This window comes from Mustelus asterias, chromosome 25 (genome assembly GCF_964213995.1).
Source record: "Mustelus asterias chromosome 25, sMusAst1.hap1.1, whole genome shotgun sequence".
Taxonomy (NCBI): Eukaryota; Metazoa; Chordata; class Chondrichthyes; order Carcharhiniformes; family Triakidae; genus Mustelus; species Mustelus asterias.
This window is the reverse complement of record NC_135825.1, coordinates 4,262,481-4,287,167: the sequence shown is the minus strand read 5'-3', so window position 1 is coordinate 4,287,167 and position 24,687 is coordinate 4,262,481. Positions and strand designations below refer to the sequence as shown.

The following is a 24,687-nucleotide window of genomic DNA, read 5'->3' as shown; positions in this document are numbered from 1 at the left end:
AATTAAACCTGGGTCCCTGGCACTGTGAGGCAGCAGTGTTAACCACTGTGCCGTCCCGTCGTGAGGAGCAAAGTGTTCTTGAATGGAATAGAATTCACCTTTAACCAAGCAGTTGATGATCAAAAAATCCCTACAGTGCAGAAGGAGGCCATTTGGCCCATCAGGTCTGCACCGACCACAATCCCACCCGGGTCCTAACCCTATTCTTGTAGGTGGAGCAGGGATTGGATGGGGCAAAGTGGCATTTTCGTGTTTCCATCTCAAATATTGTTCCGCACACTGAGAGAATATAATTGTGGGAAGTTTGTGACTGAGAATTGGGTGAGGCAGTGTCCAGCAAACTGATGAGCTTGTTCTGATTTGTTAGCAGATCCTGATGATGTCAGCGTGATCCAGCAGCAGCTGGAGCCTGAATGGAGAAGTGAAGTTTGACCGAACAGAATCTCGAAGGGAAAGGAAGATGGAACTAATGTTGAAACTGGAAATGTTAAAGATTTAAGTGGAGGAGGGAAAAAAAAACTTCAGCTGCTTTTGTCAAAAGTTTAAATATATTTAAAAGAAAAATTTGGAAAGGAAATTCAATTCTCTTAAATGAATCAAGTGCTTTCTATAAATTGTGTAATTACAGAATTGTGAATTTTTAACAGTTTTCTACAGAGTTGAGACCTTTGTTGTTTTATGGTTTGCTGCATTTCTGAACTGCTTTCTCCAAATGATTGATTTTTCCCCCCCCCCCCCCCCCCCCCCCTCCCTGTGGCTCCCTGAAGCAGGGTTCAGGGGTGAAACATGTCTTTGAACCATTTGTGTTTAGGGTGAAGTATTCTGTAAATTCACACTCGATAACTCGGGCTGTGTAGTTGAGCCACATTGGCGAGAGATCCCCACGTTTCACTGCTGATCCGCGTTGAGTTGCCTGATTCGCAAGCAGGGTTTGGTTGGACTGACCGACCTCCGTGTTGGCTGGTGCTGCTGTCGCGGGGGGGGGGGGGGGGAGGAAACTTGCACATCGAGATGATCACAGTCCAGTAGGCCCAGTGTGGACTTCAGGACAGGGTAGAATGCGAGCCCCACAGCCAATTAGCCACAACTGACTGGGGGGGGGGGGGGGGGGAGAAAGAAGGCTGATCTGATCGGGTACTAGAAAGGGGCGTGGATCTTTATAGAGCAGTCCTCCCAGCCAGCAGGCATGGTCAAGAGGGAGATGAATATTTTACTTTGAAACCATGCTATTGCCTGAGCCTCGCTGGCAATGAAGCGTTTGTGGATTAGTTGACTCAGTGAATCAAACGGTGGTGTTTAACTACTTGCTACTCTGCCGTAGCTGTAGAAACGAGTGACCTACCTTGTGCTCCTTTAAGGAGGCAGCTCCTTTCACTTGCCAATCCAAATTTATATATCAGTATATAAATCCCTTTATTGATTTGACAGTGTGTATATCATCGAGAACTCCTTGTAATCTGTGTGCGTTTGTCAGAAAGCACAGAAATTCCTGTAATGCACCTCCCGTGTTCTGTGTCCCACTTCAGATTTGACAGGGTAACTTTGATTTTAGTCCATAGTGTATAAAGGAGGGGGGGTGGGGACTGGATTGGCCACTATTAAACATTTCTGGAACTGAAAACACTCAGAGACACACAATGGACAGCTGATCTGAAACCACTCAAGAGTCAGAGTGTGTGTCTGCTTGATTTAGTTAGCAGCTGCTTTCCCCAACTTCACAAACAGGGCAATGAGTTGATACAGAGACGAGAAAATAATGGGAGGCTTGGTTCCAAATGTGAATATGTGCATTGTTTGGTTTCAAATACCCGGTCCCTCATTGCTTCCTGGTGGTTTAGATGTAATGGTGATATCGGGAGGCAGTCCTCTTCACTGTATTTTCTACATAAACATTTGGATTATTTTGTCTGCAGCATACCATTTGGAAGATGCAATATTTGGATATCTCAAATAAATTATATATAAAGAACGAGCACTTGTGTTTTATCAAGAACTGACTTGAGTCTTAACAAATACGGCAAAGTGCCTCACACAGCACGATTCCCCCAATGACCGCACGGCACAGTGGTTAGCACTGCTGCCTCACAGCGCCAGGGACCCGGGTTCAATTCCCGACCTTGGATCACTGTGCGGAATTTGCACGTTCTCCCCGTGTCTGTGTGGGTTTCCTCCGGGTGCTTCGGTTTCCTCCCGCAGTCCAAAGATGTGTGGGTTAGGTGGATTGGCTATGCTAAATTGCCCCTTAGTGTCAGGGGGACTAGCTAGGGTAAATGTATGGGGATAGGGCCTGGATGGGATTGTGGTTAGTGCAGACTTGGTGGGCCAAATGGCCTCCTTCTGCACTGTAGGACTCTATGACCGGTTAATCTGTTTTCCGTGTTGTCGATTGAAGGAGGAACGTTGGTTGGGACATCAAACCTGCGAATTCTCCTCCAATCCAACACACGGTCTTTAATGTCCTCTTTAAGTGGTCAGTTGGTAACCGGCTGGGAGTATATTCCCAATCGGTGCGGAGGCCGGATGCTGCTGACAGGTGCCACTGACTGGATCAAAGTTCTGAAAACTGAAGTGATGTGGAATAATTTCATTTCCCGTCCTGGTATTTCCAGCAGTGGGCAACAGATTGAGCTCGTTCAGCTAGTTGGGATTGATTGGAAGCTGGCACTTCCAAGATCTAATGTATTTTGTTGCACTTCTCTTCCTAAATCTCTGAATCCTGACTTTGACAAAATCTTTGGTCACCTGTTCTAATTAAAGAACATGGGGGTGATGCAGGAACGTGGATCAGCCAACTGGGCAGCACAGTGGTTAGCACTGCTGCCCCTCAGCGCCAGGGACCTGGGTTCGATTCCCGGATTGGGTCACTGTCTGTGTGGAGTCTGCATGTTCTCCCCGTGTCTGCATGGGTTTCCTCTGGGTGCTCCGGTTTCCTTCCACAGATGTGTGGGTTAGGTTGATTGGCCGTGATAAATTGCCCCTTAGTGTCAGGGGAATTAGTGGGGTGAATGCGAGGAATTACGGGGATTGGGCTTGGGTGGGATTGTGGTTGGTGCAGGCCCGATGGGCCAAATGGCCTCCTTCTGCACTGTAGGGATTCTATGATTCTACAGCTCCAGTTTCTGATGTTCTCGTACCTCCATGTGTGGCTTGGTGTTGAATTTTGTCTGATATTGTTCCTATGAAGAGTCTTACTTCAATAAAGGTGTTATATAAATGTTAGCTGTTAATCAAAAAGCCAGCAGTTAAATTCAGATAATTCACTGATAAATCCAGTGGTCGATCTCTCACTAAAGCTGTGGTGCTAATATTCTGCTCTTAGCTATTAATTTTTGCTGTGCTACTCCAATGCAATGGGGGAGGGTAGAAAATGAGCTGGGGGTCGAGGGGGAAGAGAAAGCAGGCTGGGTTATTTTTCATGTGTGGCTGTGTTCTAACAAAGTGACAACCACTTTTTTTCCCTTTCTCTTGGAACACATTTTAAATTATTTTGATTAGTTTATTTATTAGTGTCACAAGTAGGCTCACATTAACACTACAATGAAGTTACTGTGAAAATCCCCTGGTCGCCACACTCTGGTGCCTGTTCGGGTACACTAAGGGAGAATTTAGCATAGCTAATGCACCTAACCAGCACGTCTTTTGGACTGTGGGAGGAAACCAGAGCACCCGGAGGAAACCCATGCAGACACGGGGAGAACGTGCAAACTCCACACACTGACCCAAGCTGGGAATCGAACCTGGATCCCTGGCGCTGCGAGGCAGCAGTGCTAACCACTATGCCACCCTGGAACTGGTGCTGGGGAAGTGCAAAAGTGGGTGTGTAGCGTAAGTGTGCATTTCTAGAAAGCAGCAGAGCAAAGGGTGACCTGATTGAGATCTTCAATGTATGAAAAGGATTTGGTGGGGATTCCTGGTGCTGAGGTTTATTGACTCCAGTAATGTGAGGGCCCTGTGAAATACATTGAGTGCCCAGGCCACCTCCTTCCTGTTCCCCACCATGGCTCTGAGGTCTTTCACTGGCCAGTTCATGAGCAATTAAGGGGTCAATCTGCCTCTTCAGTTGCTACGCTCCTCCTTCCTGCACCACCTTGCAGCCCTGGGCAGTGTCCACACGAGTTCTCGTGCTGCCAGGGTTGTTGGAATAGTGGCAGCTCTTGAGGATGGGACTCAGTCCACTGAGGGGATGGGAATCGGGGCCCTGAGCTTTGCCTGCTCCAACCAAAAGTTTTAGCACTGATGTTCCTTCGGAGGGGAGTGGGGGGAGCAATCTCTATCTCTTCCCCACCCTCAGTATATTCCTGGCCTTTGGAGAATACGTGGGTGATACCAGAACTAGAGGTCATCAGTATGGTTAAATCCAATCGGGAATTCAGGAGAAACCGCTTTCCCCGGGAGTGGTGAGAATGTGGAACCTGCCACCAGGGGGAGAAGGTGAGGCAACCGATGATCTCCATCATCAACATATAAGGAATCGGAGACGGTGATTGGTTAGAAGAAAAGAGATGGGAGGCAGTTCATGTGGAACATAAACTCAGACCTCGTTGGGTTGAATGGGCTTCCTTTGTGCTGGAGTACTCAAGTTGTGGCCTACATAATGATTGATATAGTTCCAGCATGATCTCCCTGCTCTTGTGTCTATCCCTTGGCTAATAAAGGGAAGGATTCCATTTCCTTCTTAACCACCTTATTGACCTGACTTTATAAACTAAGGTAGCACAGTGGTTAGCACTGCTGCGTCACAGCGTCAGGGTTCGATTCCCAGCTTGGGTCACTGTCATAGAACCCCTATAGAGCAAAAGGAGGCCATTTAGCCCATCGAGTCTGTACCGACCACAATCCCACCCAGGCCCTATTTCCGTCACCTCACATATATTTACCCTGCTAATCCCCTGACAATAAGGGGCAATTTAGCATGGCCAATCAACCTAACCCGCACCTCTTTGGACTGTGGGAGGAAACCAGAGCACTCGGAGGAAACCCACGCAGACACTGGGATAATGTGCAAACTCCACATAGACAGTGACCCAAGGCCAGAATTGAACCTGGGTCCCTAGCAGTGAGGCAGCAGTGCTAACCACTGTGCCACCGTGGAGTCTGCATGGGTTTCCTCCGGGTGCTCTGGTTTCCTCCCCCAAGTCCGAATGACATGCTGGTTAGATGCATTGGCGATGCTAAATTCTCCCTCAGTGTACCCAAACAGATGCCGGAGTGTGGTGACTAGGGGATTTTCACAGCAACTTCATTGCAGTGTTAATGTAAGCCTACTTATGACAATAATAAACTTAAAGAACAGCCACTGGAGATTTAGTTGCTACTCATGACAGCAAGGTCAACTCCAACAAGAGGCAATGGTAGAAAAGGTGCTTTTCCTTCGTCCTTTGAAACTCCCCCTTCCTTGCTGTGTTTATTGAGTCAGAATTTTAAGTTAAATATTACGAGCCAGGGCTGTCTTGATTCTTTTGTTTCAATCTTTAAAACGCTGGAGGATATTACTGTCAGTTTACTGGACACTGAGCAGGGGGAAAGGAGAAAGGAATAGGTGGGAACAGCCGGTCTTTGCTACACACTGGTGCACAAAGATGTCCTGGATTTTGCAACCGCCACAGGTACAGATACGGTTTCCTGCTCCCATGCGGCCCTCAAGTCTGTACAACTGTCTGCATCCATCTGCCGTTTGCTCTGAAAATAAGTGGCACTGGAGGGGGTGTAGATAGGAGAAAAATTAAAAAAGCAAAAATCATTCATCTAAGTTAAACTACCCTATAACGTGTGAAAGACCCTACAAGGTCAACATTGTCAGAAATGGATTTTTTGAACCAAGCTACGGCTCATTGTAAAGCAGCATGCTCTGTATTGTTACCAAGGGACCACAGTGCATGCTTTTTTATCTCAATCAGAAAAACATTTTGGAACAAGAGGCCACTGCTTTTGAGTGGCTGAATCGGAGCTCAGCCTAATCCCACTCTGATCTGAAGGTTGCAGCGCTTCAGGTGTACGTGCAGATTCCTTTTAAAGTAGATGAGATTTTCTGCCTCGGTCAGTTCGAGACCCCGATCATCCTCTGGGTGAAAAAACTTTTGCTCCTCTCTGCCAATCATTTTAATTCTAGGGGCCCTCGTCACTAAAGTTAATAGGCCGTTCCCATTCAGGCCCTTCGGCCCATCGAGCCTGCACTGACAACAATCCTAGACCCTACCCCTGTAACCCCAGGTATTTACCCTGCTAATCTCCCTGACACTAAGGGGCAATTTAGCATGGCCGATCAACCTAACCTGCACATCTTTGGACTGTGGGAGGAAACCCATGCAGACACGGGGAGGCTGTGCAAACTCCACACAGTCAAGGCTGGAATTGAACCCAGTCTCTTAGTGCTGTGAGGCAGCAGTACCACCTACTGTGCCACCCAAATCTCCCCTCGGCCTCCTCTGTTCCATGCAGGTTAACCCCCAACCTATCCAATCTTTCCTCAGCTGCAATTTTCCAGTCCTGGCAACATCCTCAATCTCCTCTGTACCCTCTCTAATGTAATGACATCCTTTCTGTAGTGAGGTGATCAGAACTACACACAGTACTCAGATTGCGGCCTAACTACTGAGTTATATAGTTCAAGCATAACCTCCCTGCTCTTGTATCTATCCCATGGCTAATAAAAGGGAAGAATTCCATTTCCTTCTTAACCACCTCATCGACCAGATCTGCCACCTTCAAGGATCTATGGACATTCTTCACCAGTGAGAAAGGGGTAGGGGGCAGAGTAGGGAGCAGTTTCTCTTTTTGTTCACTGCGTATCCCTAATTGCCCTGAACTGAGCAGCTTGCTACATTTCAGAGGGGCATTTAAGAGTCAACCACATTGCTGGGGTCTGGATTCACACGTCAGCCAGACCAGGTAAGGATGGCAGATTTCCTTCCCTAAAAAAGGACTTTAGTGAACCAGATGGTTTTTTAAAAAAAAAAGAGAATTGACAATGGTTTCAAGGTCATCATTAGAATTCCAGATTTTTAAAAATACAAATTTAAGTATTTACCTTGATGGGATTTGAACCTGGGAGCCCAGCACATTACCCTGGGGCTCTGGCTTCCCACTGTGCCATTGCCCTCCTTCTGGGATATGTGGGTGGATGGAAAGCAGAGTGGTGCTTGGTACTGACAAGCATTCTGGGCCTAATCAGCATCGCTGATGCTGGTGATGGGTGGTGGACAACTTGCCCTTGGAGAATATCCTTTGAACAGATATCAGAAGGACGTATTTTACACAGAGGGTGGTGGGGGCCTGGAATGCGCTGCCAGGCAAGGTGGTGGAGGCGGACACACTGGGAACGTTTAAGACTTATCTAGACAGCCACATGAACGGAGTGGGAATGGAGGGATACAAAAGAATGGTCTAGTTTGGATCAGGGAGCGGCGCGGGCTTGGAGGGTCGAAGGGCCTGTTCCTGTGCTGTATTGTTCTTTGAATGGGAGGGGGGTTCTAGAACAGGGACTGAAATATTACTGGTAGTTTGAACCAGGAACTTTACTTTGTGCATTCATTCTTAGGATGTGGATATCGCTGGGCAGGCCAGCGCCTGTTGCCCATCCTAATTGCCCTTCAAGGAGGTGGTTTTGAGCCACTGTTCTGAATACAATCAAGTGGCTTGGTAGGACATTTCAACAACACCCACATTGCTGTGGGCAGTGACCCAGACTCAAATCCTCTCGCTATGAAGGCCAACATACCATTTGCCTTCTTTACTACCTGCTGTACCCGTGTGCTTACTTTCACTGATTGATGCACGAGGACACCAAGTTCTTGCCACCTCTCTCAATTTACACCCATTCAAGTAATGTCTATTATCGCTACCAAAGTGGATAACCTCTCATCTATCCACATTATACTGTATCTGGCATGTGTGTGCCCACTCAGCCTGATCCCAATCGTAAGTAAAGTTTATTAGTCACAAGTGAGGCTTACATGAACACCGCAATGAAGTTACTGTGTACCTCCCCTAGTCGTCACACTCCGGCGCCTGTTCGAGTTAATGCACCCTAACCAGCACATCTTTCAGAATGTGGGAGGAAACCGGAGCACCCAGAGGAAGCTCATGCAAACACAGGGAGAATGTGCAGACTCCACACAGACAGTGACCCGAGCCGGGAATCGAACCTGGGTCCTTGGTGCTGTGAAGCAGCAGTGCTAACCACTGTGCTACCGTGCCGCCCTCATCACACTGAAGCATCTGTGCATCCTCCTCAGTTCACACTCCCACCCAACTTTGTATCATCTGCAAATTTAGTTCCCTCATCCAAATCATTAACATATAATGTATAAGATAGGAAGGAACAACAACTTAATTCTTGGAGGTCATTAACTTTGAGAAAGCTATGGACCCTTATTCACAGGTGTCACGGTACTTTTCTGCCCTGCCTTGTTACAAACAAGTTTATAAAAGGTGTCAAGAATTTAAAGAGGGTTCAGGGCAGATGTACTAGAATTACCTCAAATTGTGAAGACAAGAAAATAGCATTGTTCTCCTGAGAACAGGCACAGATAAGGCCAGATTTAAAACAGGTCATCAAAATTGTGAAGGGTTTTGATTGAGGGGAATATAAACTTGCAGTGGCAGGAGGCTAAGAAACAAAGAAACCCACTTACTCTTCTACTCATTCTATTCAGTTACTATAATTCAACATATTTAAATATCAACATGAGCCAGGTCCTTATTTCAGTTAAAGTTAACACCTGGCTTCACGCAAATCAAAGACAACCTACCTCATTCAATGCCATACAGGTTAATGCTGCATGCAAAACAACTTCCACATTTGCCTACAAACCAAGTCACTGCCATTTACAACGAAAGGGCAGATTTAAGATGCCAAAAAGCTGAAAAAATACTGAGGGCAGCCAGGATGGTGGAAGCAGATTCACGGAAGTTAAATGTTTAGAACAAACGTTCCCAGTGGTTAGCTGATCAAGTCAAACAATGTCCCTTTGGGTGCTCACAATAGGTACAGTATAGCTAGCCTGTGCTTGGAAAACCAAAAACAAATCAACTGTAAGGCTATTTGGATAGCATATGCTGAACACTCTTAAGTACACTAACTACACAATCAACTTAAGATAATCAGTCCAGATTGTACACTTGCAGGAAGAGACAAACAAACATTCACTGAAAGGGACCCCATGGATGCAAAAAGGAATACGTTCAAGCCTTGTATATTTTTTGAAAGCCCCATTACTTTCTCCATGGTAACACCTCAGGTGGGTGGCATGGTGGCTAGCACTGCTGCCTCACAGCGTCAGAGACCCAGGTGCGATTCCTGGCTTGGGTCACTGTGTGGAGTTCGCACATTCTCCCCGTGTCTGCTCTGGTTTCCTCCCACAGTCTAAAAGACATGCTGGTTAGGTGCATTGACCTGAACAGGTGCGAGTGTAACTTCACTGTGTTAATGTAAGCCTTACTTGTGACTAATAAATAAACTTTACTTGCAGCCAGAGTTGACTTGCAAGCCAATCAACACCCTTTTTGCCTGTAGTATAAACTGATTTTTAAAAAAAAATGTTATTCTTGCATTTGTCCTGATGAGTAGTAGATGAAAAACTTTGGTAATATGTCTCTTCAACAATATTCAGATACTTTAAAAAGTTACGGGGAAGAGCTGGTGTGGGGGAACTGATTAGTGGCCCTTTAGTCCTTAATCAACCCCACTCCTTTTACTATTTTGGGAAACCAGCCTCCCATCCAGCGACTGTCTACACTTCCCACTGCCTCAGCATAATTCAGGACCCCACACACCCGACATTCTCTCTTCCACCCTATCCCTTTGAGAAAAAGATACAAATGTCTGAGGTCACGTACCAACCGACTCAAGAACAGCTTCTTCCCTGCTGCTGTCAGGCTTTTGAATGGACTTACCTTGCATTAAGTTGATCTTTCTCTACACCCTAGCTATGACTATAACACTACATTCTGCACTCTCTCCTTTCCTTCTCTATGAATGGTATGCTTTGTCTGTATAGCGTGCAAGAAACAATACTTTTCACTCTGTCAATAGTGTTGAGTTTTGAGGTATTGAGTTTAAAAATTGGCAAGTCATGTTGCTGCTTTATAGAACCTTAGTTAGGCTGCACTTGGAATATAGTGTTCAATTCTGGTCGCCACACTACCAGAAGGATGTGGAGGCTTTGGAGAGGGTACAGAAAAGATTTACCAGGATGTTGCCTGGTATGGAGGGCATTAGCTACGAGGAGAGGTTGGAGAAACTTGGTTTGTTCTCACTGGAGTGACGGAGGTTGAGGGGAGACCTGATAGAAGTCTACAAGAATATGAGAGGCATGGACAGAGTGGATAGTCAAAAGCTTTTTCCCAGGGTGGAAGAGTCAATTACTAGGGGGCATAGGTTTAAGGTGCGAGGGGCAAGTTTTGAAAGAGATGTACGAGGCAGATTTTTTTTTTAAAAAACAGTGGTGGGTGCCTGGAATTCACTGCCAGGAGAGGAAGCGGATATGGTAGTGACTTTTAAGGGGAGTCTTGACAAGTACATGAATGAGATGGGAATAGAGGGATATGGTCCTGGAAGCGTAGGGGGTTTTAGTTAATTCAGGCAGCATGGTCGGTGCAGGCTTGGAGGGCCGAAGGGCCTGTTCCTGTGCTGTAATTTTTTGTTCTTGTGACAATAATAAATCAAATTCCTTTTTACATTAACTGCTGCCAGTCTTACTCTTGAGAGCTGAACTAATGGGCTGAATAGCCTCCACATATGTACTGTGAGACTTGGGAAGTGCAGTTAATTTTAGGAAGTGAATCATGGGAGTCATGAGGCTAAGAAACAGAGAATCCCACTCACTCTTCTACTCATTCTATTCAGTTACTATAATTAAACATTTAAATATCAACATGAGCCAGGTCCTTATTTTAGTTAAAGTTAACATCTGGCTTCATGCAAATTAAAGACAACCTACCTCATTCAATGCCATACAGGTTAATGCTGCATGCAAAACAACTTTCACATTTGCCTACAAACCAAGTCACTGCCATTTACAAATGTAGCCATGACCTCACTTCTCTCTGCCTCATGTTTCACTTCTCTCCCCTGCACTCGTGCCAAGTTGGAGATTCCGTCCAATTGATTTTCATTGTGGCAGAGCACAGAAACAGGGTTTATTAATTAGGGGCAAAGTCTACAAGAGCCTGGAAGTCGCGCTGATCTTGTGCAAGACACCAGTTCAGAGCTGGGCACAGGGTGCAGTTTTAGGAGCTGTACTTTAGGAAGGATGTGAAGGCATTGGAGAAACTGCAGAAGAGAAGATTTACAAGAATGGTTCTAGGGATGAGAAACTTCAGTTACGAAGATGGATTGGAGAAGTTGGGACTGTTTCCCTTGTATAAGAGAAGGCCAAGAGGAGATTTCATTGAAGCATTCAAGGTCATGAGGGGACGGAGTGTGTAGGGAAAAACTGTTCCCACCTGTGAAATGATCTGGAATGAGAAGGCAGAGTCAGATTTATAGCATGGAAACAGGCCCTTCAGCCCAACTTGTTCATGCCACCCCTTGGTTTTTAAATCACTAGGCTAGTCAACACAGCAAGTTAAGGTCTGGAATGTACTACCCCGAGAGAGGAGGAGGAGGCCACTCTAGAGGCATTCAAAAAGTGAATTAAAAGACTTTTCTTTATAGTTCCATCGGGATGACAGTATCACAGGCAAGGCCAGCATTTGTTACCCGTCAAAATTAGTGGCTTGCTTAGAGAGCAGATAAGAGTGAACCACTTTGCTGTGGGTGGGTCTGGAGTCACATATAGACCAAACCAAGTAAGGATGGGCAGATTTCCTTCCCTAAAAGGACATTTGTGAATGGGATTTTTTCCTTCAACAAGATGATGCAATGCCAATTTTTATTAACTGAATTTCAATTCCACTGGCTGTTGTGGTGAACTCATGTCCCCAGAACATCAGCCTGGGCCTCTGGATTACTAGTTCAGTAATATTGCCTATGCCACCATCAGCCCATCTCCATCTCGCTGAGTTTAAATCCTTTGTGTATTAGTTGCCTTCTCTTGCACCACGGCCTAGGTGACAGCTTCTCTGTAAAGTCAGGTGCAAAACATTTGTTCAATACTTTCCCAAGCCTCCAGGAGCAAATCCCTTTCAGTCCTTAAAAGAAATGGGGTTGGTTATTATTTGGGAAACCAGCCTCCCAGCCATTGACTCTATCTACACTTCCCACTGCCTCGGCAAAACAGCCAGCATAATTAAGGACCCCACACACCCCGGACATTCTTCTGCCATCTTCCATCAGGAAAAAGATGGAAAAATCAGAGGTCATGTACCAACTGACTCAAGAACAACTTCTTCCCTGCTGCTGTCAGACTTTTGAATGGACTTACCTTGCATTAAGTTGATCTTTCTCTACACCCTAGCTATGACTGTAACACTACATTCTGGTAGCCCATGTTTCAGCTACTGTTTCTCCTGCCAATCTGGATTCCAATTATTTGACCCAGATGCATTTTTATCCCCACTGAAGTTGGCTTTCACCCATTTAATTATGCTTCCTGCAAATTGTTTGTCCTTTTCCATAGCCAACCTAAACCTTTGACACAATGATCAGTCTTCCCAAATGTTTTCCTACTGACAATCAACCCAGCCCATCTCATTCCCCAAACAAAACTGGTCCAGCAGGACCTCTGCTCTTGGTGGACTACTATCCCAGTACATACCCAGATAAAGTCACCCATTATAACTGCTCAACTCTTGCACCCCTCTGTAGGCATGTAGCAGCAAGGGTAGGCCAATCAGCCCACTGCCTCCAATGCCTTCCCCTCCCTATATCATTTGGTACAAGTTTGTCAAACAATCTTTTGTAAAATTGTTAGTTTACATTGCATATAGTCTTGTGAAAACAATGCAATTTCACAACTTTGTCCTTAACTCTACCCAAAACGATTCTGTCCTTGACCCCCGTGGGGTATCCTCTTTCCAACACAGACAGCAGTGTTATCTTCAGATTAAAACTATCACTCTTCTCTGAACACTTGTATCCAGGGATATTTAGGAACAGGAGAAGGCCATTCAGCCGGTCAAGCCCGTCCTACCATTTAATGCAACCATGGCTGATCAAACATTTCAATGCCTTTTTACACCCATCATAGAAATCACTGGCCTCCCTGTACTGTAGGGATTCTTTCAGCCCATCGAGTCTGTACCGAATACAATCCCACCCAGGCCTTATTCCCATAGCCCCACACATTTACCCTGCTAATCCCCCGACACGGGTCAATTTAGCATGACCAATCCACCTAACCCACATCCTTGGACTGCAAGAGGAAACTGGAGCACCCAGGGGAAATCCACAAAAATACAGGCAGACAGTGCAAACTCCACAGTGACCCGAGGCTGGAATTGAACCTGGGTCCCTGGCGCTGTGAGACAGCAATCCTAACCACTGCCACCTAAACCTATATTACCTCAACCCTTTACATTTGACTACACGAGTTTCCACAGCCCTCTGGGATAGAGAATTCCAAAGATTCCCTCAAAAAAAAGTTCTAATCTTGGCCCTCAGTGGCATCCTCATTTCAAAATTGTGGTCCTTGGTTTTGGACTCCCCAACCAAAGGAAACAGAATAGACATGGTGGATGCAAGTATAAATATTTTGTAGGTTTCAATTAGATCACCTCATTCAAAACTAATACAGGCCTAGTTTGTCCAATCTCTTCATAAGACTAACACTCAGTCCTGTCCTTCTGAGCCATAACTCATTTTATTAATGGTACTCCATGCATTCGCATACATGCTAACCATGATTGAGACTTTAACCCTTAGTCTGACCTCAACTTTATCCCAACTACAGCTAGCCATCTCTCCTGTTGTGTACTTTGGCATTCCTGATATTTCCACACCTCCGCCTAGTTTAAACCTTCAAATACCACTAACAAATCACCCCACAAGTAATTCAGTCCCAGTTCTATTTAGGTGTAGCCCCCTCAGGCCTGTAAAGGTTCCACCTCCAGAGCTGGTGCCAATATACCAAGAACCTTTTCTATTTTTCCTCACATTATAAACCATCTGCCAATGTTCTGTTCAAGTGAAACACCTCACCTTTGAAGGGACAGATTGTAGCCAAATACACTGATGACTAAGTGCAATAGACATAATCCACTAGTGACCCATTTTCCCCCCCAACTGTTCTGTAGTCATTCCTCTATCTATACTAATATGTCACCCCAGCATCAGCTCTTAGCATGTACAATCACCTTATCAGATACCTTTGGGAATGCATTACACATACTTGCTCATTTTTGAAGGGGGGGGCCGCAGCAGCACAGTGGCTAGCACTGCTGCTGCCTCAGCACCAGGGACCTGGATTTGATTCCCAGCTTGGGTCACTGTGCCAAGTTTGCATGTCCTCTGTGGGTTTTCTCTGGGTGCTCTGGTTTCCTCCGACAGTCAGAAAGATGTGCTGCTTAGGGTGCATTGGTCCGAACAGGCGCCAGAGCATAGCAACTAGGGGATTTTCACAGTAACTTCATTGCAGTGTTAATGTAAGCCTACATGTGACCAATAAACTTTACTTATATCCAGCCTGCTTACATTTGTCAAACACTGCCTTTCACAAAAACCATGTTGACCTTGTCTGATTATATAACTTTCTAAACACCTGGCTTCTACCTCAGATTCTAGCATGGGGACTGGTGTACAGTTCTCTGCTTCTGGTCTCCTACCTTTCTTGAATGATGCTACGTTTAGAACATAAGAAATAGGAGCAGGAGTAGATCTAGCCCCTCGAGCCTGCCCCGCCATTCAATAAGATCATGGCTGATCTGAAGTGGATCAGTTCCACTTACCCACCTGATCCCTATAACCCCCAATTCCCTTACCAATCAGGAATCCATCTATCCGTGATTTCAACATTCAGCGAGGTAGCCTCCACCACTTCAGTGGGCAGAGAATTCCAGAGATTCACCACCCTGAGAGAAGTTCCTCCTCAACTCTGTCCTAAACTGACCCCCCCCTTTATTTTGAGGCTGTGCCCTCTAGTTCCCTTTCTAAGTGGAAAGAATCTCTCCATCTCTACCCTATCCAGCCCTTTCATTATCTTATAGGTCTCTATAAGATCCCCCCATAGCCTTCTAAATTCCAACGAATACAAACCCAATCTGCTCAGTCTCTCCTCAATCAACACCCCTCATCTCTGGTATCAACCTGGTGAACCTTCTCTGCACTCCCTCCAAATAATTTGTGGTTTTCCTAATCCACTGGGACCTTTCCAGAATCTAATGAACTCAATATACCCACTATTTGAGGAATACAAGGAAAGCCAGCAAACTGTGGGACTTTGTCAGCTTTTAGCCCCATTAGCTTTCCTTGGGGAGGTCCTGTGGCACAATGCAACTGCCTGTGCCAGGAGATCTGGATGCAAATCCACTTGATGGCCAAGGTTCATAACAGTATTGATCTGCAAATCCTACCAACATACACTAATGACAGATGGCAAAAGGAGATTCCTGATCAGCCATGTACCTCTAGCCCCTCCATTCATAGCTCACAGGCCAGTACATGCAAGGGCATGTTCCAATGGCAACTGATTTGAGATGGCAAAGGGCAGTTACTGAACCACCAGTGTGGTTCCCATCAGATTGGTGCAAACAGCATGGGGTTTGGTCCATGTTCTGGCTGGGGTACATGCAGGACTGGCCTCTGCTCTACTTCTGGAGGGATCATGATTGGGTTAGATGTGTTTTCAGGCAAAAGATTGGTACTGGTGATCTCTTTCCCTTTGATTTTCTACTATTCTTTGGATGCTCTTATCTAGATAAAGTACTTGTTCAAACACATTTCCTTGCTTCTCCCTTAGTAATAGTCACCTCCAGCAAAGGAAACAAACTCACCCATTTTATGCTTGCAGAAATGTTCAGTTTTTCCCCCACCCTCTAGTGGATTTTTAGCGAACCTTTGCCTTCTGGGTTACTCAGCTTTGCAGAATTATACTGAGTTTTCAATCTGACACCACCTTAGCCACAGATGCTGCGTGAATGTTGAGTTAAAATGCCTACTATTGCATCTGTAATTTTACCCTATTTTCCTCAGTCCACTTTCGCCAACTTGGTCTTCATGACCTTGAAGTTTAGACACTAGCTTAGACCCAAATATATGGTGCAGTGGTCAGCACTGCTGCATCACAGCACCAGGGCCCTGGGTCATTGTGCTCTCCATGTCTGGGGGTTTCCTCCCAAAAGATGTACATTGGCCATGCTAAATTCTCTCTCCGTGTACCCAAATAGGTGCTGGAATGTAACGAGGTGATATTTCAGTAACTTCATTGCAATGTTAATACAAGCCAGTTTGTGACACTAAATATCTCTCAAATGGAAATCAAGTGAGGATCCTTTACTGGAGGTCATTAATTCTGTCTCAAAAGGCAAAATACTGCTAATGCTGGAAATCTGAAATAAAAACAAAATGCTGAACGAACAAGTCTGATACCATCCAAGGAGAAATTCTTCAGTCAAATGGACTCGTGGTAACTTTCTCTCCCAGATGTGACCAGGGAAGACCTCAGCATTTTTGGTTTTTGTTTAAATAACTGTCCTGTGGGTAGTAGAAACTGCCCTGAATACACCCTCCAGGCTACTTCTGTCAGTTTTATTTAATCCATCTGAGGTGATCCAAATCTCCCATAATTATTGCAGTAACCTTACAAGCCCCATTATCCCAAACAAATTCTACATTGATCCTCCAAACCTGTACTGATCTCCTTTAAGAGCCACTCCACCTTTACTTTCTCCCCATCCTTCGGAAACAGTTACCCTCGAATATCCAGGCTCGAGCCATGGTCACTTCATCATGTTTCTAATGGCCATCATTTCGTCCATCAGGTTATAAATGCTGTGTGCATTTAGAGTTGTTTTTTACCATTTTCCCCACTGATCTGATTTGCTAGTGCACTCATTGGCAGTCTCTTCCTGCCCCCGATTTTCATTACTAGTACCACCATCTATCTCCCATCATGTGAACCCTGCTCCAGCCTAATTAATTCTAATGTACTTTGAAGGCATGGGTCATTTGAGGGTCCACTGGCCAGGGTTGGACAATTTTAGCTAGAAAAATCCCACAATCTTTTGACACTGGTACTAGTCACTGAAGCACAATTTTCATAATGTCACTTGGAGCTGTACATTGTAAAGTCATTATGGTCCATGCTTGGGGTGTATTTTATAGGGTTAAAATTTACCATAGTTTGACGACTATTTCAGTCTGGTAGAGTGATCACCTCGGAACACCTTTTCAGAAAAGGAAGCAACAAGTTTCTACATCATGCCACAGGTGCTTGGTTGTTACCTTCAAGACTGAGAATGGGAAAACTGCTCCCAACCTGGTTCCTTTTCAACTTCAAACACTAGGTCAGATAAGCAATTTCAAAAAGTATGAAACAGGAGCAGGCTATTCAGCAAGATTTACAGCAATTCTACTTCCCACCTTGTACCTCAAATCCCCCAAAACCTAAGCAGCTGTCTGGAAATAAAATTACAGCACAGGAACAGGCCCTTTGACCCTCCAAGCCTGCACCAACCATGGTGCCAGACTGAACTAAAACACCCTATCCTTCAGGGACCATATACCTCTTTTCCCATCTTGTCAAGACACCCCTTAAAAGTCACTATCGTATCCACTTCCACTACCTCCCCAGGCAGCAAGTTCCAGGCACCCACCATCTTCTAAAAAAGCTGCCTCATACTTAAACTTTGCCCCTTGCACCTTAAAGCTATTCCCCCTAGTAACTGACTTCCACCCTGGGAAAAGCTTTGACTATCCACTGTCCATGCCCCTCAAATCTTGTAGACTTTATCAAGTCATCCTTCAACCTCAGTCATTCCAGTGAGAACAAACCAAGTTTCTCCAACCTCTCATAGCTAATGCCCTCCATGCCAATCAACATCCTGGTAAATCTTCTGCATCCTCTCCAAAGCCTCCACATCCTTCTGGTAGTGTGGTGACCAGAATCGAACACTATATTCTAACTGCGGCCTAAGGTTCTATAACTTTAACATCCACAGTTCTCTGGGGTACTTGAGTGAAGACATTTCTCATCTTGGTCCCAAATGGCTGACCCCTATTCTTGAGCTATGTACCCAAGTCTAAGCCCTTCAGTTAAGGAAAATACAGCCTCTCACCTACTACTATCCAATGGAGCCTGTGAGGGGCAGATTCCATTTTGTGATGGACTGTGCATAGACATCAGCAAGGCAGCAGGCAGGAGCCAAACTGCCTCAAACCTCAAGAAAAAACAATTGTTCTGCACCTCAGGAAGATGCTAATGGATTGGAATGCATGCGAGATGCTTCTCTGCATTCCAAAGTACAACATTAAAAAGCTTTGCTGATTACTGGCAGAGTTTAAAGTGTTCCATTAAATTTATTTTTTTACATTTAAGTGCCAACTGTCTGAATGTTATAACCCAGGATGAAAGCAAAAAGATTTTACATTTAAGCCACAGTATTGGTTATTGCATACAAGTCGAGATTAACAGATTCAAGAGAGAGGGGAATAAAAGGAGATGCACATGCTAGCTGTGCAGGTTGCAGACCACCAGAGTGAATTAAACAATTGCGGAATGTTCTTTGGGAAAAACTGCTTCAGCCTTTAGTTAAGGGGCAGCAATACAAGTGTGCGCATCACAGGAAGCAGGGCTTCAGAGCAATTGCAATAAACTGTGGTCGAGTCACTTCTGCACAACTATTACAAAATTGAGAAGGCAGAATTACATCATGTAAACCCTTCGATAGGGCAGGGGTTTACAATTACTAAAAGTGTTGACAGTTAGCATTTTATACAAAGAGGTTCAATACAAACTTGAATCTCAATACAATAAATCTACAAAAAAGAAATCAAAAGTTGCAATTATACAAAAGCTAGTTAGGCTACCGTTTGCAGGAGTCTGCAGCACTGCTCCCAGTTTGGCCTGCAATGCTTAGAAAACAGGAAAAAACAGCAGCACAGACTTAGAATGTAGAGAAATAATTCATTTCAGCAAATAAAGTGATCAGGTTACAGAAGATGATTATACAAACTAACTCATGCTCTGTACCAAACGTTCAAGTTAAATGGAACTATGCAGAAAAGTTGTTTTGACACTATATAATTATCTTGTTTTATAATGAGTTTTTTTTTATAACAATGTAGATACCCAAATGGTACTAAATCCCCCCTCACCCCCAACTTACAGTACTTAAACCCACTGTCATGAGGTGCTGGTGTTCATGGTCTCAGGTCAACACTAGACTCCTCCCATCACTATTCAAATACTAAGCATTACACAGCAAGTCAAAAAAGGCTCAGACTAAAGTGTTTGAAAAATAGCCATTTGGAAACCAGGGGGAAGAAAGAGGAAAATCTCCATATACTGTGTAAAAAGTTTGATAAATGTTATGACTGATACAGTACATGCGACAGTATGCATCAGATCCTACAACAGCACACACTTGCGTCTCTTCTTGTGTTTGACTTGTAATGCAGCTCGCGTGGCCATCTCAAAGACTTCCCGAACTCCTTCCTTTGTTTTGGCAGAGCACTCCATATAGCCAAAAGCACTAATTTTGTTGGTCATGTCCCGGCCCTCCTCTGGCTTCACAGGTTCCTACAGTGAAAACACCACAGTATTAGCATGTTCAAACATTATAGAATAGTAGAGCACTGATCACCATTTGACTCACTCTGCTGGATCTTGAATTTCTATTTCATTCCTTCATGCTTTTGATTACCCAGTCTCATCTTAGCCTGCATTGTTCCAAGGAGAACCACCTCAGCTTTAGTTTATCCACTTAATGAATCCCTCATCCCATTCATGTCTTCCAAAGTATGGTGCTCAAAAAAAAAACCGACTCCAGCTGGGGCTGTATTCCATACAAGTTTAGTACATCCTTCTACTTTTACAGTTTAGGTCTGTATCCTCTTATCAAAATACCCCACATTTGTGAATTCAATATTCTACACTTCTACAGGCCCTCAAGTCTACCAACAATTTCCTCACTAGTTATTACAATAAGTTTCATGTCATTTATAAATTGTGCCTGATACCCAAATCTAATGCATGGAAAAAACAGCAATGGCCATAATACTAACTTAGAAATCACCACTCCCTCAGTTCAAATAGCCTGCCAGTTTTGTATTTATGCTGTTATTACACCTCACTGGTACCCATAAGGCTCTATCCTCAGTCCCTTACTATATTTCTTATACACCAATGATTGTGAGGCCAAATTCCCCACCAACTATTTTCAAGTTTGCTGGTGACACCAGTGGGTCAAATCCCAAAAATTGACGAGATGGAGTACAGGAGAAAAAGAATCTGGTGAACTGGTCTGATCACATTAATCTCTTCCTCAATGGCAACAAAACAGAGGCAATAGAAATCAACTTCAGGTGGCGTAGTGGAGGACATGCCCATCTACATCAATGGGGATGAAGTAGAAATGGCTGAGCTTCAAGTTTCCAGATCACCAACAACCTGTCCTGGTCCCTCCAGTAAGAAGTCTCACAACACCAGGTTAAAGTCCAACAGGTTTATTTGGTAGCAAATACCATAAGCTTTCGGAGCGCTGCCCCTTCGTCAGATGGAGTGGTTATCTGTTCTCAAACAGTGCAAACAGACAAAGAATACTGATTAGAATGGTCCCTCCATGCAGACGTTCTAGTTAGGAAAGCCCACCAACACCTCTACTTTCTAAGAAAAAGGAAATGCAGCACGTCAGCTATGACCCTCACCAACTTTTACAGATGCCCCATAGAAAGCATCCTTTCTGGTTGTATCAGAGCTGGCTATGGCTACTGCTCTGACCAAGACCGCAATAAACTACAAAGGGTCATGAATGAAGCCCAGTCCATCACTCAAATCAGCCTCCCACCCATTCACAGTCTACACTTCCTGTTACCTTGGAATAGGCATAAGGAGCCCACACACCCTTCCACTAGGAAAAAATACAAAAGTCAGATCACATACCAGACTCATCTTATTCCCTGTTGCTGCCAGACTTTTGAATGGGCCTACTTCACATTAAGTTGATCTTTCTCTACACCCTAGCTCAGACTGTAACACTACATTCTACACTTTCCTTCTATATGGTGCACACACACTTTCCACTGTATACTAATACACGTGACAATAAATCAAAGTAATTGGTCCTATGGGTTTCAACTTTGCCAAGCTCAATATGGTACTTTTATCAAACTCCATATACACTACCCTCATCCACACTTCTTACTAAATTTGTTCTGATCAAATGTGCTGACTGGTGTCTATATTTTCCCCAAGTGTTCACAGATCAACCACTAGATTTGAGGGACAGAGATCAGAAACAGATTGCTGGGGAGTAGAAAGGAAACCTTATGCCAAGCTAGTGCTAGACAATCAATTGTGTTCATTCTCCAAATGCAGTTTGTGCTGTAGTTATATTTTACAATCAACAATCCTCAGTCCAGCCCTCTGATCAATTACCGAACTGTTCCCGAGTCGTGGAAATAAAGCCAGAGACATGTGTAGCAGCATTGAAAGATTGTCAAGGTTCTCCAGTAAAGTACTGAGGTGTTGTCCTTCAGTTTAGTACTTGTCCATTTGGCACAGTGGATACTAGAAATCCAATGTCACTAGAAACCCAATTCTTTTGTTTTAGAAATTGTCCTCTAGACAATTACATGGCCACAGTTCCAAATATTTTGCAATTCTCTTTTCATGCCTCCTGCATCTTCCTTGGGTAAGCCTGCATTTCCTCTGAACTGTAGGGAAAGTAAGCCATGGTCTGAACAATTTATTCCACCAATGTGAAGACTGGTCTGTGAAAATAAACTGATTACAGAGTACACAATTTGAAAGTCAAATTATATAGAAATATCACCTTCAGTTAAGTGCGAGAGAGAAAAAACTGCCCCAGAGCCCAAGATAGAGGCAATTCCAGGTTACCACAATATGGGAGCCAAATGTTTGAATCATAAATGGACTGAAGCAGTAAGCGTTGACAAGTTCTTTGCCTCAGATCATAGCAACATAAAGTCAGATTTTATTTTTAAAAAAGGGCGACCCACAAATGATATTTTGGCACTTCTGGTCAAAGAGTTGCTAGCATATCAGATTAACAAACGACAATAGAAATGCTTCCTCAAACTAGAGGAAACAAGTATGAACCCCAGGGTGGGTGTTTGAGAAAAAGCGAGGATGGTGCAAACATCCTACTTTCACTCAAAATAGCTGACCCAGTTCAGTGGCTGACCTAAAAAAGGCAGCATAGATTAATATGTAGTTTCACACATTTGAAAAATACTAGATGCAACACTCATCTCTAATGCTGCTTCCCCACAAAATACTGGCCTCTAAATGTAAAGGATTATGCAGGCAGAAATTAAGTGTTGGCTACGCCATTTCAAACCATCACAAACTTGAAGGCATGATAGAGATTGGAACTGTGAACAGTAGTCACAAGTCAGTGATAAATTATGATTCAATAAGGGTAGGAAAGAGTCAAAAGTTTGGCTGAACAGTTGCACCCCCCTAGAAAAAAGAGCAAACCACATGTCAGCACAGGAGACTATTGATTCAACCTGCTACACCTACAAACCCTTTCATCAATTAGTCCCACTTGCTCTACAGAAATTGAAGGCAGATAACTGGAGGCCAAGCATGGAAGACGACTATATAGTGTACCCACAGAGGGAAAACACTGGGAAATCTCAGGTTTGGTAGCATCTAGGAGAGAAAACAGCTGATGTTTTGAGTCCAGATGACACTGTCAGAGCTCTAATATATATATATAGCACTATGTAGTGTAGTTGGAAATTAGACATGTTACGTTTCTCTCCACAGATGCTGCCAGAGTCGATTTTTTTCCCCAGCATTTTATTTCAGACTTCTGCAATATTTTGCTTTTAAATTATAGCTAGAAAGTAGGTTCACAAGAATTAAAGTGAATTGTGGAGGATAGTTAAATATTGCTATTTTATTTTGGGCAATGACAATTGAAAATGTACATGCAACAATTGTTTACCAATTACAAAAATTGAGAACTAATTTTCAGTAGAACTCAAAGTGGACATTAGATATTGAGCCCCGATTACATCAGCCCAAAGCTGCTGAAAGTCAAAGATAGCATAAATTTCACAATTGTCAATGCAAGTTGCACTGGAACTGCTGCAGACAATTCCATTGTTCAAGAAGTTAAAGGATCAACCAGTTAACTGGAGGCATAATGAATTGCGAAAGTTGAGTAGAAGTGGATGTGTGGTCTTAAACCCAAGACAAAACAGGCAACACAGATCTGAAAGATGTGATGAACAGTTGGGACAGATAATACAGATCCATATTAAGATATTCTGATGGTGCAATTTGGCATTTATATCAGATAAAGCAAAGGACAAAATGGTGATAAACAGATCCAAGGGCTCAAACAAATTACCTTAAAATGAGGGTAGATAAAGCCTTTTGTTTCATAAAAGCACAAGTAATATATTTTTGTACAAAATGTTAATTAGACCGGTTTTAGGGACATTTGGGATAAGCACATGAAAACCACCATGAATAGTGTAGATTCACACTGCCAGGGATAGGTAACTACAGTTACATAGAGATGGAGATACTGGAAGAGGAAAGATCAGAGGGGGAATTGATGAGTTGAGCTTTTACAGGTGGTTGTTTGTTGAAATGTGGAGATCTTGTCAGATGTGAATTTTGGGCAGATAGACCATTGGAACAGATGAGATTTTGCCACTGCTTCAAATATTCCATTGTGAGGGAAGCTGATATGTATGGTGTAACTTCTCAAATTTGCCCGAGCTAGTTTGATCATTTCCGGGGATGCAGGAATTGCTGGCCAGACCAGCATTTATTGTCCATCCCCAATTGCCCTGGGGAGGTGAGGAGAGGCCTTCTTGACTGTTGGTCTATGCTATATAGGAATATCCACAGCACTGTCATCCAAGTTAGGATGTTGTGGGGAACTTGCAAGTGGTGCTTCCCTCTTCTTTCTTGGTGGGTGGGGGCTCACCAGCTTGAAAGGCACCAACAAAAGCAGCCATGGCAAATTACTGCAGTGCATCTGGATGTCTACACTGCTACCACAGTTGCCTGTAGTGGGGAGAGAGAATGAAAGTACATGGTCTCATTGAATGGCAGAATAAGCTGGATGGCTAAAGAGTCTACAATTCTGATTAACTGTATTGGAGACAGTGCTATTCCTTTAATCCAAGTCACAATCACAACAGGTCTTCCTGATCAAAGAGATTGTTGCATTACCCCTTTGTCCAAGTGCTACTCAAAGCATCAGTAATGCGTCTTATACTCCACCAAGGCTTCCAGCTTCACTTAATAAAATCAATTGCTGTTATGCAGCCACAGACTCAACTATCACTGCCACTAAGGCAATTTCAAATGCTTTAGACAAAACAGACATTAGTAAAAACTGAAACACCCCTAATTAGGAAATGCCAACAAGTCAATGCTAAATACAAAATGTAGACAATAAAGCAGCAACTAGAGCACGGTCTCAAAAACAAACCATTCAGAATCAGTCAACTGCTCCATTAAAGGGTGCCAAATTTCCTTCACCAAGTAAGTGGTAAATTAGTGCTCAAACCCACAAGTTTCACAGAAAGTGGTAATGCCAACCATTGCAATCTGTATACCTAGATAGGGGTGGGGTGGAAGTGAATAGCTGTCCACTATA

The 24,687-nt window shown here is 44.0% G+C and overlaps 2 protein-coding genes across 5 annotated transcripts in view; one reads left to right on the top strand and one right to left on the bottom strand.

Moving 5' to 3' along the window:
* Nucleotides 1-1,963, top strand: part of LOC144511762 (putative helicase MOV-10) — a 70,998-nt gene extending 69,035 nt beyond the window's left edge. Inside the window, exon 22 of one of the 3 annotated variants that reach the window (XM_078242015.1) lies at nucleotides 371-1,963. In XM_078242015.1, coding sequence (XP_078098141.1) covers nucleotides 371-432 — 62 coding nt within the window. In that variant the 3' untranslated portion in view covers nucleotides 433-1,963. Of the gene's footprint in view, nucleotides 1-367 lie in introns of all 3 variants that reach the window. The other 2 variants (XM_078242013.1, XM_078242016.1) reach the window with 2 other exon arrangements.
* A 16,411-nt stretch (nucleotides 1,964-18,374) lies between these two features.
* The window catches only part of rhocb (ras homolog family member Cb), a 31,724-nt gene continuing 25,411 nt past the window's right edge, over nucleotides 18,375-24,687 (bottom strand). For both annotated transcript variants that reach the window (XM_078242000.1, XM_078242001.1), the window contains exon 5: nucleotides 18,375-19,616. In XM_078242000.1, coding sequence (XP_078098126.1) covers nucleotides 19,446-19,616 — 171 coding nt within the window. In that variant the 3' untranslated portion in view covers nucleotides 18,375-19,445. The remainder of the gene's footprint in view (nucleotides 19,617-24,687) is intronic.